The 17,682-nt window shown below is 37.4% G+C and overlaps 1 protein-coding gene across 1 annotated transcript; it reads right to left on the bottom strand.

The window, feature by feature from the left end:
• Positions 1 to 1,252: 1,252 nt before the first annotated feature.
• LOC129569296 (putative odorant receptor 85e) lies at positions 1,253 to 3,085 on the bottom strand. The gene is made up of 5 exons (XM_055448027.1): positions 2,542 to 3,085; positions 2,253 to 2,452; positions 1,837 to 2,176; positions 1,436 to 1,696; positions 1,253 to 1,350 (listed from the first exon to the last, which is right to left on the bottom strand). The coding sequence occupies exons 1-5, from the start codon at positions 3,031 to 3,033 to the stop codon at positions 1,297 to 1,299; spliced, it is 1,347 nt and encodes a 448-aa protein (XP_055304002.1). The 5' UTR covers positions 3,034 to 3,085; the 3' UTR covers positions 1,253 to 1,296.
• Between the last annotated feature and the right edge of the window lie 14,597 nt (positions 3,086 to 17,682).

The following is a 17,682-nucleotide window of genomic DNA, read 5'->3' as shown; positions in this document are numbered from 1 at the left end:
GATTGCATAAGTAAAGATTTGCGCTTGTTCTTTTCTCTCTCTCTCTCTCTCTCTGGCTTTCTTGCTCTCGCAGTCGTTGCATATCGCCAATCCAGTATTGCATTCTTTATGACTGTACAACTCTCATATGGAAGAAACTGTAAATGATGAGATTTTTCACATTGTCATTTGGAGATTCCCTTAGGAGAGAAAAAGCACATACTGAATCCATCATATTTCTCTTTTTGCAGCCACAAAGATGAACGAAAATGACGTACGTGTTGATACGGTTGAACGAAAGAAGGTGGTCCATGATGTTGCTGTTGTGCAACGAGAAATGCAATTTTTCTAATTTAATTTAATCTTTATGTAGCTCAATTTGGGTTTTTTTTCCCTCTTCGTAATTCACGCTGTACGAAAAACAAACAGCTTCATTTTTATTTTCATCATCAATAAAAATTGATACATTACAAGCTTGTTTTTCTGTTATTCTCTTCGCATCGTTTGCATCGAGAGAAAAAAATACACCAATATGCACATATGTGAGCATGAGTGTGAGTGCGAGAGAGAGAGAGATTCGTGTGCCAAACGGTTCTTTACCGTTTTATTTGCTAATCAAATATAAATTACCGCTGATTATTAATTGAAACTGGAATTGCTATATTTGATCAAGTGTGCAAGTGCAATTCAAACCATATACCGAACCGGACCGGACAGCTTGGCCAGCCGTTTTGAAATTCTAAGTAGCTTATAAATTATTATTTTATAATAATGAAAGTACATTTGCGAGGAGGAAAAAAATGAACAACAACCATGCATACACTCACATGTGCCGTAATTCTTATCATAATTCTAATAATTTACCGTGAAAAAAAACTCGATTAGGTGGAGATCGATAGAACACAGAAAAAAAGAGATAGAAAGAAAGAAAGAATGAAAAAAAACAATATATGCGAAATAAATTGCAAACGTGTTCAACCACTCATATTATTCATCAAAGATTATTCTAGCGACGCGATTCCATTGAAGCCAATTTGTTCCGCAGCATGTTTACTGTAGAAATGTTACAAAATCAAATTCACCTCAACGTAAATGCAACTCGATTTTCTTGCGTCATTAGATCGGAACGATGCGATTGCTTTTCTTCTTCTTCTTTTTTTTTCTTGGTCTTCTCTCCATTTCACAAACAACAAATTGCATAATAATCCAATGGTGATGAATTTTATCCGCTAAACGCAATTGCAATGTGCAAATGTGGGACATGCTTAGATTACGATGGTCACTGAAGAGATCAGAGGGTAATTTTTTTTTATTGACCTATTTTCCCAGATGCTGCAGCAGCGTGAAGTAAGAGAATGACGCCTTCATAATCTGTACGGAATCGAAACGGATTTATTTTAAGTTGAATTTGACAAATTGCACACATTAAATCAACACAATCAAAGTAGAGGCTTACACTTGTTAGCTTCTGGAAATCGAGTATGAAAAACTTGCCACCCGTCATAACCAATGGTTTTGTGCAATTGGCAAGGAAAATCAATGCAATTCGTCGAAATGGGCCACCACTCAAATGCCACGGGCACCGTAATAATGCATCGCCAATGTGAGATGATTGCTGTTTCAGTGTTTCACCGAAATAGCACAGTTGGAACACATCCAGAAGTGTGAGTATCAAATATGCGGTCATATTGAAATATTGTTCGGCGGTTCCTTCAATCTGATGGAAAAGAAAATTCGTTTCATTTTCTTATGAAATGTTTCGATAAAATTTTTAGTAAACTAAAGTTCTCCTTTTACATCTTTTACTTTTCCTCGTGCAAATCAATAAGAAAAGTCACAATTTTATTCCATACTCACTTTTAAAAATGTAAACAGCAAATTGCAAATTTGGAATGTGCTTTGAAATGATTTGAGCAGCACGAAAACGCTGAAAAAGTCCTCCATCATTGCACTGAACTCAATGAGCATTTGATGATGTCGAATGCAAGCAAAAATTGAAAAATTTAGCTCTTCGGTCAAATCGGTCAAATAATTGTCTTGCGGTAGGTATTTCTTTGATAGTTGGAATTTGCTTGGATCTCGATCCAGTGCGGCTCGCATTTTTGCTGTGTTCGCCTCGATGTCATCCATTAGTTCCGCTGCCAGATAATATTGATTGAGCTCTTCGGACTCGGAGTCAACCATCGATTGCAGTTTTCTATGTGGAAAAAAAAAACAAATAAACAGCGCTATATCCCCCAGTAATTGTGTTCACACACGAAATAAAAACTAACCGAAGCTGTTCCAAGCGCGATCCGTTCAGTGTCATTGCAGTAGCTTGCAGATTTTTCAAACTACACAGTAACATATCAAACTGGCCGCTGGCTATGATGACTGTCGACGCCAGCACACTGCTAGCATTCCCAAAGATCACTCCCAATAGATACTGACACATGCTATGAAGAAAGTAGATGATTTGATAGTACGGGTCAGCCTGAAACAGAATTTAATTTAATTCTTCTCTCCTGACATTTCTTCTTGTTTTTTTTTTTCTTTTAGAATTTGCTAGAAATAATTCCATACCAATTCATCCATGGGATACTTGAGTTCAATCGGAAGAGTGCGTGTGCTAGCAAATAATGGAACGATTGCCCATTGCAGAGTTCCCTGCATACACATTACCGTCCACCAAAAGGTGTATCTATTTGCCACAATGTAACTCTTTTCGGCCGTCATGAATGTTAATCCGTAGGCGGAACGCGTCAGAAACTGTGTGTTCATGTACTCGACCATTCGCAAATATTTTTTATAATTCAGTTTGTAGTAGAGTAGTGTGAAAAATGCGAATACATTGATAATAACCATCGTTATGGCATTGGTTATCACCTCCAAAGCACTGCTCCGAATCATTTCCAACAAGAACAATATCGCAAGATGCAAATGAACGAATGAGAAAAAACCGAATAGGCTCCAATTCAAGTATACCGAAATGAACTCCAACTGCTTCGGTAAATATCGTTCGAAATTAATGTAACACATTCCGGCTAATTTCAACAATATTGTTCGATACCGCATCAAATCTTCGACGTGGAATTCGGGGTTCCACGTTTTTGGGTCCTTTATCGCTAATGAAAATCGCAATTTCATTATGAAAATCTCACTCGAAAATCGAATAAATCAAATTAACTGTAGCCTCTTTGTCAAAGACTTTCTTTAAAATAGCTCTTCCATCGCGATGACACTTCATTTTATACCATTCAAAACTTCTCGAAAAATCCATATTGATAAAGTAATTACTAGGCAAAAACTTGCCAGACGATTTACTTTCATGCGACAGTTAAAACGGTTAATTAATTAATTTTCCATTTTAAAGTGAAAATAAGTCCATCAAAACCATGAACAAGGTGTATAATTTACCAGAAAACTTTCGTTCAATCATGTCGGACGTTAATAGCCGCAGAGCAAAAGTCCAGTTCAAGAATCTTCAATTTTGCTCCATTCACACACAAATAGCAGAACACACCGGCACTCGTCACTAAATGTCTGATCCATTTAAAATGCAAATACCTTTCAGTTATAAAATCGATTTGTCTGTGGTGTTCATCAATCTTGCAGCGATAACCCGTCGTGCTATTGGCATTTTTAAGGTAAATATAGCTCAAATCCCCGGTTAGAATTGTTGTTCCTATGTCGAAAAAACACAAAACAAAATATATTCTTGACGTAGCTCAGCTTAACAAGAATCTGAATTTAATATCAATTCGAAATAAGTTACGATAGGTTAACAAATAGAAAAAACGTTGAAATAGAATGGAGAAGAAAAAAAAAACCGGATTCTCTTATGGTGATACATTTAAAACTGTTCTATGTGTGGCATGATCACCGCGATAGTAGTTGTTCTTGGCCAGCCCCTTCGCTTGTTAAAACGTTCAAAACATTACTCAAATCAACCGATTTCAAGAAGTGTCGTCTTCTTCGCAACATTTTTATGTTACAAATTAATTTTCATGATTCTCCGAAATACAAATGATTCTATTGCGAATGAAAGAAGTATGAGTTAAATTGTCAGTTCAAAATGTGTGGATTGACAAAGCGGATTAAATGTCATTCAGTCAAAGGGTAAAAGATAACTTTGCCGCAGGCGTTGTTTCCTGAGCAGACCACCAAAGTTATTTTTAGATTTCATTAAGAACAGATTTTTTTGTGCAAACAAAACGCCTGAAATATTAAGGTGACATTGGGTTACACAGTTAATTTTATCGTTTCCATGTGCTTTTTTCCACTTGTAAATGTAATACGTTGCACGCGCCTTCACATTTTGATATTTTGTAAGAAATTGATGGTTAATTTGATGAAAAAAAACAAGACATCGTCGTCGTCGTCGTCAAAGTGCATTCGAAAAAAAATCAAGACATAATCATGCGATCCAAACATTCATGTTATGCAATTTGGCCAAATGGTAATGATAGTTGATGGTATGGTATAGCGTTTGGTTTATAGTGCTTTAATGCGTGGCACATGTTCATCAGCGCACCTTGATGGCCGATTCGATTCGTCTGCTGCTCCATGCTGAGTATGTGCGAGAATGTTATGGAGCGTGTTAGGAAGCTAGAGTTGAATTTTTATTTTGGCAAAGCCAAAGAGAACAAATGATTATAATAATTTTTCGAGCAGTAGCAACAGGTTCTCGTGTGAATATACCGTGAGTTGTATGAACTTTCTGCTCATAACTCTTTTTCTCTCTCTCTCTCTCCCGTTCGCAAGCAATTTATTAAAAAGGGGAACAACAACAACAAAACGGTTGCTCGTCTGCCATATTCGTAAATGAGCTATTTGCATACAATCATCGGAACTCTTAAAAAAAAGCATTGAACAATTTTTGGCAGCCGAAATTGAAGAAGGCGAAAAAAAAACCACCGAATAACATTAAAGCGTAAGCACAGCCGTACTATTATCGCCTTGAACACAAACAATGTGCCATGAAATCATTCATAATCACATTTTGTATACGCAGAACACGCGCATATTTTTATTGGGCCTCGCCTTTTCTTTTGCCAAAAAACCAAAATCTGAGGAATTTCAGCAGTCTGGCCAAGAAATAAAAATGACCGAAAATAAAAAAAACCATTAAATTGCATCCAGAAATGTGCATGTTTATTTCTAACCGACAAAAAAGGAACGTAGAAAATCGTTGTGCCGGAAAGAAAGCATATGTAACTAAGCACAATTAAATGTTGCTCGGGCCACTTGTCGTGAAAATTCTTCGTTCCAATTGTGTTACCTCACCAATAAATGCAATAATATTTCGAACTTATTGCGCCAAACGGAAGAGAGAGAGAGAAAAATATGTGCAAAAACGAAATGGAAATAATTGACTTGATTCTTGTGTGCAGAGCAGATTTTTTACTCGGCCAAAGATATACACAAGCAGATGTGCAACGATAAACGAAACCAATTCCAATTGCAACTATTTCACGTGCAAAACGGAAATGCATTTTACGAATTGCAATTATCATTAATGATAACGAACATTTTAGCAGAAAATCGCAGTTTCACATTGGCCGGAGGAATGTGTTCGGTGCTCTTCGCGTGATAGAGTCGATAGAATGAAATTGCCGAAACGAAACCTGATGCATCGCAGACAAAAAACGAGCGAGCGGGCGAGTTATCAAACCGTTTTGTTCATTGTTATTCAAACTAGTAGCGAGATTATTCCGAGAATAAAAAATCTATATCCAGAATCATTTTTGCTATTTATAGTTTTTTTTTTTGCTGCGATGCATAAAAAAAGATTTTATTAGCAATATAAAAAAAACAGTCTGACCATAACTCGGGCTTTAACGATTAGACTTAATCGCTTTGAAATGTAATAAAAATGCAAAAAATGAGGGTTTATTATGTGACGAATTTTCGAAATATAATAATGATTTGCAATACCAGTTTCTCACATATGACGTGCATGCAAGCAGCCACACATCAAAAATTTGATATGCAAATTTTGTGTGCGTAAAAGGAAAAAAAAAAACTGGAAAAATGGGATTTGCATTTATAAAATTGTAAGCACTTTGTGAGTGTACAAGCTCGTTGGACAAATACGACAATTACATTGTAATTGAGGTTCAAGACTCCATAAATTGGTGTCGCAATTAAACGAGATAAGACCTAACGGTTCATACAAACTGAACAGAATCGACAATTAAACGCGTCGCCCTGCGTGTCATAAAACCCATTTAATTTTCATACGCACATACAATCGTTCTTCTTTGGTATTCCACCAACCAAAGCACCGAAACAAGTAAACGAGCTGCAAAAATCTGTGACGCGAAGAAGAATGACACAAAATAATACGACGCGGCTTGCAAAATGTACACAAGAAACTTCCGCCAAAAAAAAACTCAATCGATCGAGAGATCGCATAGCGAATTCAATGTGACTTTGAAATGCCGAAAATTATGTAATTTTTATAAACGTCTATTTACTTATGCTTTTCATAATGATGATGAACGATCCAAAGCGATGTTCTTCGGTGTGCGCGTGAGCGCGAAACAAAGCGGAAAGTGTAGTTGCCGAGAGTAACGAAATCAAAAACGAATTGGCGGTGAGGAACCAATGAGAAAAAGCTAAATCACTTTTTTTTCCAATTCCGCTCAGTTCTGGCCAGAACTGAGAGCAAAGGGAAAAAAACGAGCATTAGATTCGTATACCCACCATGTTCCAATGTGCGGTCAAATAAAAGCAAAATTAAATAACGAAATGGCAAACGGACAGTGTGAAAAAACACGTTGATCAAATCAGTCGAATGAATGGCAGAGGAATGGCAGCTCTGCATGGTATGGCAGAGGAACGACACGAAAAAGTCTTGACATATTGTTGTACGTTGTGCAAAAGATGTTAAAATCGGTTACACTGAGTTTTCGATGTTGAATAATAAGGAAAATTAGTTCTGTGTATATTTTGGCTGCTTTTTGCTTGTTTCGCTGTACTTTGTCAAGCTTCTAATTCATTTTCTTTCACATGTTTTTTTCGCTCGTTCGTTTTTGCATGTAAAAGCGGCAAACGTACCAGAAGTTGTATGTGCGATTTCATTTGATGTTATTTTTTTTTTTGCGCTCGAAACTTTAATTATTTCGTCTTTTTTTTTTCTGCTGTTCGTGCTGTCGTTGTACGCTGATTGTTAGTTACGCCGAATCATGGTTAGAAGGTTCATTAACATTTTTTAGCAATGGCCATGAAAACCAAAACTATCGCATAATACACGCGCATGCCTCTATCGAGCGCGCTCCGATACACACTCGAACACACACACACACACACACACACAACCAGAAATCCATACCAGCAATTTAATGTAGATTTAGGAAGAGAAGTTGCTCCGTCTACGTTTATGTGAGCCATTGTTTCGATCGAGCAAAGCCGCATGAATGCTGTTTTTCGTTTCATTTGAATGTTTCTTTTATTTGGCTGCCCATGTTTCTTCTTTCTCGGTCATATTGTCTTCGTTGGTTTCACTGTTATTACACCGTACAGAGTGATTTAAGTTATGATCGTTCATTTTTTTTCTCTGTTTCATTCTTCTGCTGTTGCTGCTGTTTCCACTGCCATTGCTGCCGTTGTTGTTGTTACTGGGATCATACGAATTGGCAAGCAAAACAAGAACCGAGTCGAGTGCGTTTTTAATTTTTTAGGCAACCCAAGTATTCCGCCCGAGTACGACGACGACGTGAAGTTATTCCAGTTGGACGGAATAAAAAGTGTTTCGTGTTATGCTATCGGCCTTTTTTTTCTTCTTCTTCTTCTTCTTCTTCTTCTACGGAGGCATCGGCGCTCAATGTTGTTTTGGAAATGATTTCCGAGCAAAATTTCAAAGCGAAATCATTTGTATGTGAAATAGCTGATGACTCGACCAAATATGAATATGTAATCAAAAGTTAGGCCACTAGTCAAAGCCGAATCAACCACAACAAACCACAACTTGATGTAATGATATTCATTACACATAGCAAACCTTCCGATTCTCTCGTCGTTCACAGACTAGATGTTTTGCTGCTTCGTTGTCGTCAAGAACGTATGACTGATTGAATGTGTGTGTGCTCGTCGTTTTTTTTTCACCGCTTCAGTTTCTTACTGATTTGCTCACGTCGCTTTATTTCGGCAAATTTTATTGTGATGTAATTATTTCTAGTACTTGAACATAACAAAGCATTTTTAGTGGGAAACATAGAGAATGCCAAACTGCGCAGTTTCTAACTTGAACCAAACGCCACTTGGAAGTTCTTTTGTGGTGTCATGCGCCGAGCTCGAGGATCGCAACAACAACAACATCAACAAAAAAAAGCATGCGAACGCAGAAGCTGAAAAAAAACCATTGGCGAAAAAAAACGACAGCAACTAATAATGAACAGATACTTCGCACAGATGAAAAATGACAAGAACTCGGAGAATTTGGAAATGAGATCATGATTAGCGTATCAGTTGTTTTTTCGAGAGAAAAAAAGAGAATCACTGTGACTTATTGCTGACTGTTACAAAATGTTTTTTTTTTGTGTATGGAAACAATTAATTACCTCTTGGTCAGCAGCACCGGTTTTGTGCGCATAGATTTTGCGGTTGGCTTTCGACTAATTTAATCAGAAGAGTTCTGGGCAATGAAAATCCCATTGGATCAACATCAATGGGCAACGCCGCACAAATTGAAGAACGTTTAAGATCACTGTCGATGTAACTGATCGAAAATGAACACCTGTTCACCGTCTATTGCGATGCTTCTCAGTAATTGGAAGTGGAAGTTTACAAGACGGTGGCAACAAACTCAATCAGCCCAAAGAATTCTTCGAATGCGTCACGTGTAAAATAATCAAACAGCGATGCCTATCATTAAACTAATCATTTTGCAATAAATTTTCAATTTTGAGCCATTAGACAACGACAAAGACACTCTACCAACGTGGTAATTCGCATAGCGCAATGGCAATTCCAATGAAAAAAAAAGAAGGAAATGAACAAAGTAGCTTTATGATGGTTGCGCGAATTACCGTCCGGCGAAAAATAACAAGGAAAAAGATCTAAACAGGAGATTACAATTATTGCTATGCGCGTGATGCAAAAGATTAACGGACTTGCAGTAGACAGGCCGCAACAGCACGAGAATCAAATTGGATTCGTTATAGTGATCACACACAAACAAATGTGCGACCGCGAGACCATTGTGAGAATGATAGTCATGGGCATTGAATAAAAACGCTCAAGTCAACATTAATCGGATTCGCAAATTCAGAGAGTTTCGTGGCTCCTGAATTATCGCCTCTTCCTCTCAACCACTTACGGCCAATTTCTTCTTCTTCGTCGGCGTCGTAATGCAATAACAAAATCCGTAATCAATTTACAATCATCTTTTTTATTGTGCCTCTTTGTAATCTTTCCAAGCGACTATTTCTATATGACACTATAAAAGCCACCGAAAACCGGCTTCCACAAAATATGCAACATTAATGGACGCAAACCGAAACATGGCAACAACAGCAATGCTGAAAAATAAATGTGTGTCTTCATTTTATCTCGTCGTCTCGTGTACGTCTAAATCGCCGTTTGCTTCGGCTTCTTTTTTTTCATTCTCTCCCTCTCTCTCTCTCTCTCTCTCTCTTCATTTTATGTTTGTGTGTGTCTTTTTCCGTACATTTTGTTTTGTTTCTGATTACATTTACCGAATTACCCGCATTTCAAATGATTCTACAGTCTACACACAGCATTTGCTTGCGCAAAATTCCGCGTACAAAAATCGACCATCATTTCAACGAAAACGAAGAAAAAAGAACATACACACCTCTGCTACCGCTGTTTCGTGATAAGACATGCACTGGTCTGTGGCATCCATTACTTACTTACCTCTTGTGCGCATTCATATTGTGGGTATATCGAACAAACGTTTTTCTGTTGTCCTGTTATATATGGCGACCCACCGAACTCATACGATGCATTAATAACCGCGCTCACGTACGCGTTTCGCCTCGTAAAAACAACTGATCCGAACAGACCGAGTTTGTTTGGTTGGTCTTGTGTCGGGTATATGTGAAAAAAAAATGTAAATTTCAAGCGAGGAGCAAAAAAAACACACATATCTGAAGCAGTCGGGCGAAAAGTGAGAAGCATTCGTGTCCGATCCATTTCGAACATTGCTGAGATTTTGTGTTAGAAGGTAAAAATTCCATTTTCGCAGTTCCTTTTTGGCTTTCGTTTTGTGTGTGTGTGTGCGCATCTCTCTCTCTCTATCTCCATATGTAATTTTCTTGTTGCTCTTGCTTTTTAAAGGATTCGTATTGACGGTTGTTGCATTCGGTTCGGTCGAGCAAATTCATGGACAGGAGAGAAGAACAAAATATTAAGAGAAAATGATCACAAAATTACTTTGATGGCAAGGCATTTATTCCATGGATTCCGTGATGCGACTCGATGCATGCTACAAATCAAGAATTGGCCAACAACAAAAGACTTGCCTGAAATATTCTCGCAAACAAATCGCGCTGCAATCGAGACAGCGAGCGAACGAGTGATTGAGATCAAGAGGCAGAAGAGGAGAGAGAAAAAAATTGCACAAGCCGACATTCATATCGTTTCATTAAAGAATAACCATAAATATTTAACATTACAGGAATATCGCGCGCATTGGAAGTAGAATCGAAAGGAGACAGCGGAAGAGAGCGAGAGAGAGAGAGAAAAAAGCACTCTAAAACCAGTTATTACAATGCCGATATCTTTCTTTTCGTTTTGCCCAGTACATTAGCTTTCGTTGCGCGACGTCCACTTCGTATGACTTTGGATTGCTCTTTCCGTTGTGTTTTTATAGCATTGCTGCAGAGTGGCTCCTTTTCAGCATCATTTCTCGTGTCCCATGATTTCCATTCCGTTTCTCTCTCTCTCTCTCTCTCTCTCTCACCCTCTCTTGCCTTGCGTTATTTCTCTTAATTTCATTTGATGATTTTTTGCCGTTGTTCCTTGTGTGCAACACAACCGATCGCTTGGTTATGCATTCAATAAGAAACAGTAAGAGATGCACTCCGTTGTTCTCGTGTTCGCGTGAAGAAGATCGTTATAGTGAACAGCACAAAATAGCATTGCATGCATGGAATTGCCTTGCTTTGATTTGTTGCCTGGCTGCGCGAATAATAACAATAATAATGTATTGTGAGTCAAGCCACTTGAAACAAGACTCTATTAACACACTCACTGACTTGCATCGATAGGCACACAAACACCGATGAGCGCAATGAAATTGAAAAATTGTATAATCGCTGCTGGTTCGTATGCAGAAATAAATCTGCATCGGCTCGACAAGAACCACGCGGAATGGAAAAAAAATAAATAAAGAGAAGCAAAAAAAATATATAACAACAACAGGCAGCAACGACCAACGACGAAGAACTCTGCCAGTGCTATCTTGCATACGAAACGAATCTTTTACTGTGGGTAAGTCGACAAAATCAAAAGCCCAAGTACGATGGCAAACCAGCACGAAAGATTGAGCGAGCGAGCAAACAAACGAACGAATGAACGAAAAAAGTGCACATCGTTCTCGAGTGGTTGTGTGCTGCTGCAAAACATGGAAATGTTGTTATTATGATCATACACAAGAAAAATATTAAATTGGCATGTTTTAAGCGAATAAACGTGTTCGCATACATAAACTGCAATAGCACCAGCCAAGCAAAAATACACGATATAAATCGCAAACTCTGTGTCGACAGCAACGTCCAAAACGACGACGACGACGACGAAGACGGTAAAACTCTGTTGGCTTGAACGAACGAAGGCATGAGCTACTAAGGTCTTTCTAATGTGCTAAGGCTGTTGTACATATAGCAGCAATGGCAGCGAGCCGTGAGCTCAAACGACGAAGCACACGTTAGACACATTCAAATTCGTATACACGCTAGTTCAGGTTCAGCATTTGGCAAACATACAACATGTAATAGAAACACAACCGAAGCGGCGGAAAAATAATCATTTTTTTTTCGTTCAACCATGATCTTGGCAATGGCAATGGCGTTCTGTAGCAAGCCAACAACCATTGAATCTATTTGCATCACATTGGTTAATGTTCGCATTACTTTTTGCGCGTTCGTTTCGTCGTCGTCATCGTCACTGCTTCTTCTTTACTTCTTTTGTCTTGTAGTTGTTGCGTGCTTTTTCTACTTGCAATTTTTCTGTACACACTGTGAATGCGATTTATTTGTTTTTTTTTTCTCTGCTTGGTTCACATTGTATTTGGTTGTCTAATATAAATTTATGTAATGTGCTTTTCCGTTGTGTCTATATCTATGTTCTCCCTTTCAAGAGTCTATCATTTTCTATCGCTTCAATGAGTTGCTCTTGAAAATTGCCGCGCAGCAAACACTACGAAATGAACAAAAAAAAAAAACACAATTAGACAAAAGAGGAAACAACTGAATCGACTTAAGACATTGGGCAAAATAAAGCGGCGATCGGCAACAAAGGCGCTGGAGGAATCGAGTACAATACAACAGTTAGCGCTGGATGTGCTAGCAGAAGTGATCTAACTCGTTTAAGTCACATTGGCGTGTATGAAAGGATTATGTTTGAAAATTATTATTATAGCCATTTGGCTTTTGTTTTGAAGTAGACCAGACACATAAAAATGTACCAAGCCTAATGAATAGGCAATCCAGAATGTCAATGATTCTGCATCCATTTGTCTATAGAATTTCCATTTTGTGAGAGAAAAAAATGGGAAAGAGCGAGAGAGAGAGAGAGAAGAAAAGAGTTGAAGAAAAGGAAGTTTCGCGACCCTTTTCTTTTGTTCACATTTTTATGTGTGATTGTCTATGCGACAGAGCAAACTGCCTTAATACGGATCAGTTTGTAGCAAAAACCCGACACAATGTAGGTCTAACATACCAAATATTTATTTTGCCATTTTTTTCGTTCTCTTCATTTTTCAGCATATGTCCTTTAAGACTGGATCAAATGTGCGCAGTAGAAAAAATGCTGTTGTTATGCTCCGTTTTCTTTCCGAAATGAAAGGGTATTTAAATGAAATGCGTCGTGTTTCCGAAACGGGAAATCGAATCCCGTTAAATAGTAATAGGTTGTCTTGTCTGCACTCCATTTACTGAACGGTTCTATTGACAATGCTTACCCCTTTTTTCGCTCACTCACTCTCTTTCTCTCTCTCTCAGTTAGCTGTACTCAAATTCGTATAACATTCGAGTCATGAGTCATGGCAACAGCAATTGTCAGCTGATAGCAAACTCATTGTTTATGCAAATTTTGTTGTGAAATCGAGGCGATTTGGTTGTTCTACACTTCAATTGGCTTGAATTCGTCATTCCTCGTTTCTCTCTACACTTTTTGCGCACTTCTTTTACCCTGTGTTCATGCTAATTGCAATAGTGATGCCAGACGTTGCTGCTATTTCACTACATCTTTCTTATTTATGTTGTGTTTTTATTTTAACTATGCAAAAAAGAATAAGAACATCCAAAGTTTGGTTTCTGAAATTGTACAAGAAATACATCAAGTATTCAGCTTGCATTTTTAGTGCCCAATTTAAGCGTAGATAACGATGAGGCAAACCAGCATGAATTTGTAGAAAACTCTTTTACACCTTTACCATTTCGGTCCCTTCGTGTATATGCCATGATGTGTACTTCGCTCGTACATCATTCAACAAAAACAACAACAACAAACTTAATATTATTGGCTGTCGTGATAAGCACACATGTGTTTCGTATGCTACGGGTTTTTTTTCGCACCATCGCCCGTTCAAAATTGATAGTGCAATTCCACATGCTGGCAGAAATACAGAAATCTAGCAGAATATGCGTCGTTTATTGCCAATTCGTTTGCCAATTTTTAGTTTTTTTTTTAACGCTTTTTAAATTGACACTTTGTTTTGTTGCCATGTTCACTATTGCTGTGTACCTCTTTTTTTATAGCTTTTCAAATAAATTTTTGTTTACCCGTTTGCATACATACACAATCGATGTGTGAGTGTGTGCAAAACGAAAAGGAAAGACAAGAGAAAAAAACAAAAGGCTCCAAAGAGTGCCGAAACAAAATTTAATTATTCAAACTTAGTTCCAGGCAATGAACGATTTTTGTTGTTCTTTCGTTTCTCTTTTTTCTTGGTAAAGAAAAAATATTTGCAAATGGCAAAAATTGTGTTTGTGACAGGCGCAGGTAGAAACAAAAATAGCATACATCAACTATTCTTGATAAGGATTTGACTCGCAAAACTTCTAACAACAGTAAAAAGAAAGGAAATATTGTTCTGGCGTAAAGGTCATACTTTTGTGCAAAGGGTTTGTGATTTGCAATTTTACGGTTATACGCCGTAAATGAGGAGGCACACACGTACGCACACATACATACACCAAGCATATAGACACTTCATTATTCTATTTCGTTATTCTCTTATCGCATTCCATTTTTATAGTCGACAATTCGAAAGTCGAAGACTAACTAATCCTTTGGCATCCCTTTTTTATCCATCTTTTTCTTGCTTTTTCTCTTTGCCTGCTGAACGTTGCTATAAAGAAAGGGCATTCTATAAGCATGGCATTTCTCGATAACGTTTTAGGACTTTTCCCTTTGCTTTATCGTCATTGGCTGCAGACTGTGAAGAATTAGGGTTTTATTTCTGATGAATTACGCAATTTAGACAGTTAGTGTTAAAAAAACATATTCGTTTTCACTCGAGATGAAGGAGGGCTATATGACTGGAGATAAAGACTTGAAAAAATGACACCGAAGAACAAAAGCCTCAGTTCATTGCAGTCATTCCAAGTGATAAGCTGAGCAACGGTTCTTTGGAAAGCAAGAGTTTCACCATGATGTTTGCAGTGATGTGCGCATCGTTCCGTCGACAGAAACATTTTTATGGGAACCTAAAGATAAGACAAATTCTACTAATGACGAATGGTATTAATTGGCAAGCATTTCAAATCGTTTCGATTTACTTTGGAATCTTCTATTAAATCTCCATTTCTCAAATGGCGTGGTATTTTAATATCAATTAGATGAGAAGGAGAAAACAGCGCTGATTGATAAACATTGGAAACTCCAGAGAAGTATCAAAATGAACTTGTGTTTTGGAAAAAACCGGCAAACAATCACAACAAAAAATATGTATCTAAACCGTTAAGCAATAGGTCGTTGCTACAAACAGGTTGCTTGGAACACATTCGGTTATTGCGACAAAAATAAAGAAAAAAAAACAAATAAAAAATTGCTCGCATATCGTTGAACTGCTGAAAATATGTTTTTTTTCTCTATTCTCAGGCTAATTTAAATATTATTACAAGTAAGTTTGGTTTCTATCTCCAACACATTTCTTTGAGCGGTCAGTGCTATCTCTGCTGCTGCTGCTGCTGCTGAGTGAGGTGGTCGTAAAGCAATATTGATTTCAATGGCATTGTTATCGGTTTCGTCTCACTTGATTTCGACCATTGTACAAAACAATCAACGAAAATATCTGGAGATAGCGGTGATTTTGGTTTCATCAGTTTAATACGCAAATCGAACAATGTTTGCGTATGCACAGTTCAATTCCCTAATGGCACGGCGCGCGAGATGAGACAGAGATATACAAAGAACATTTCATTCAAATCGATCGAGCTATTCAAATAAACATGATTATTCTAATAAACATCTACTGCGCAACAGTCACTTTAAATTCATGTGAAACGCAGAAACCGAATTCGATTCGATTCCAAAACGAAATACTTTTCTTCTCTTTTTAATCGGTTCGTGGCCAATTGGAATTCATAATGTCGCCTAATGCGTTGTAATAGAAGTTTTTTTTTCTCTTTTTTCTTCTTTTTTTTCTTCTATAAATGTTGATTTCGTTGCTTGAAGATATTTTGCCTATGATTGCCGCTACGGCTGTGGAAGTTTGCGTCATGTTTTTTTTATTGCTAACAAACTGAAAAAGAGTGAATCAGAGGCGAAATTAACGAGTTTTTTTGTCAGTTGTAGATCTATCATTTCCAGCACATAAATGATGAATTCTTTTCTTTCGTTTATGAAGATTATGACGTTGTTTTTTTTTCTCTCTCTCTCTCTCTCTCTCTCTCTCTCTCGGTTTTATTTCATAATTACATGAAATCCGGCCAATAGAACATTAAGCGGACAATATGCGTCAAGCAAAATACCATTTGGTGATCATCTGCCATTCTTGGCGATTCAATAGTAAAAACCTTTCATCGGCGTATATGCAATCAGATTCAGTTTGAGAACGAGAGAAACTAGAGATGATGAAATGAATAGAGAGAGAGAAAAAAATAAAGAAAGAGAAGCAATATAAAAACCGCATATATAGTTATATAAAAACTATACAAGCGACATCGTGTTGTACAAATGTTAACGTTAGTTGAATTCATTTCGTGTCGGCTTCAGCAACAGCGACAAATAAACAAAACCAAAAAAAAAACCGACCCGACAAACAATGGGAATAAACAGCGAAATCCGAACGGAACCGCTGGATTTTTCGTTGAAAGCGCGATGTGATTCATGCATGCCATTGGAGTGAGCGCGAGCGTGTGCGCGTCAACGAATGTTACACATGACGAGAGTGAAGTTTCGTCACATATTTTTCGTGTTCTTCTCTCACTTCTAGACCCAGAGAGTGAAGTGGAAATTTACAGTAAACAGACGTAATAATTAGAAGGCGTCGGCAGTATATCGCTTCATCGTACTTTGATTTGGTTAATGCAAAACCAACACCAATAGTAATAATAATAATAAGAAACGCGAAGCCTCGTGTTCATTGTTGTTTTTTTTCCTCTCTTTTTCAATACTAAACTTTGTGTTTCTACAAAACGATTTCAATGGGTTAGTTCTTTTGAATAAGAAAACAGGTTTTTTTGAACGATATAAAGTTGGAAATGTTGCGCAGAAAATAACGAACAAGATCACAGGTCAAGTGAATAATACTTTGTACTCGCGAGCAATTTAAGTTGCCGAAAAAAAAATTAAAGTAAAAAATCGTTGGTTCTAGCCCCATCGGAAGCCAAAAATAGAATATTCCACGAAGTAAATAAGTTGTGAATTCGTGATTAAATTTCCTTGCCGAAAATAAAGTATGTTTGGGTCTCGATCAATTTGGAATTCCGTCCAGCAATTTTAAGTTGTTGTCTTTTTTTTCATGTGGAAAACGATCAAATCGAGCAAACATATTAAAAATCTGGCCGCAGCACACAAACACACATACACAGCACATTTCATAGGAATAGTTGGGCTCTGCTAAATTCTTATTTTAAAAAATTCAACGCAACGCGCACGACTACTTCTCATTTTAAATGAATCGAAAAATGTGTGTGTCTTTTTGGGCTTCATACGGGTTGCGAATATTTAAATAAAATGTGTTAAGCATGTTAAGTAGAGAGTAAACAGTGGCGTAGTTGTCAATTGGCAAAGGCGAATAGCACACAAATCAACGATGATGATGATGATGGTGAAAAAAAGCGAATATATTGAGTACAGTAAGCGTATGTATTTTTAACCTAGGCCTTCACCGCAATCAACTGAATCAAATTCAGGAATTCAAAGTGAAACATTGATCAGTTAAAAAAAACGCTGTTGCCGTTGTCATCGCAGTGCACGAGTAGGCAACAGTCAAAACCAACCACGAACCAAGAGAAATAATAAATGTATACGGCAAATGAATGCAACCAAAAGAGTAAATATGGCTTGAAACTGCCACGAAACGCT

This window comes from Sitodiplosis mosellana, unplaced genomic scaffold (genome assembly GCF_009176505.1).
Source record: "Sitodiplosis mosellana isolate CC-2019 unplaced genomic scaffold, AAFC_SMos_1.0 Smas_scaffold_30, whole genome shotgun sequence".
NCBI classification, from domain to species: domain Eukaryota; kingdom Metazoa; phylum Arthropoda; class Insecta; order Diptera; family Cecidomyiidae; genus Sitodiplosis; species Sitodiplosis mosellana.
This window is presented reverse-complemented; position numbering and strand designations above follow the sequence as displayed.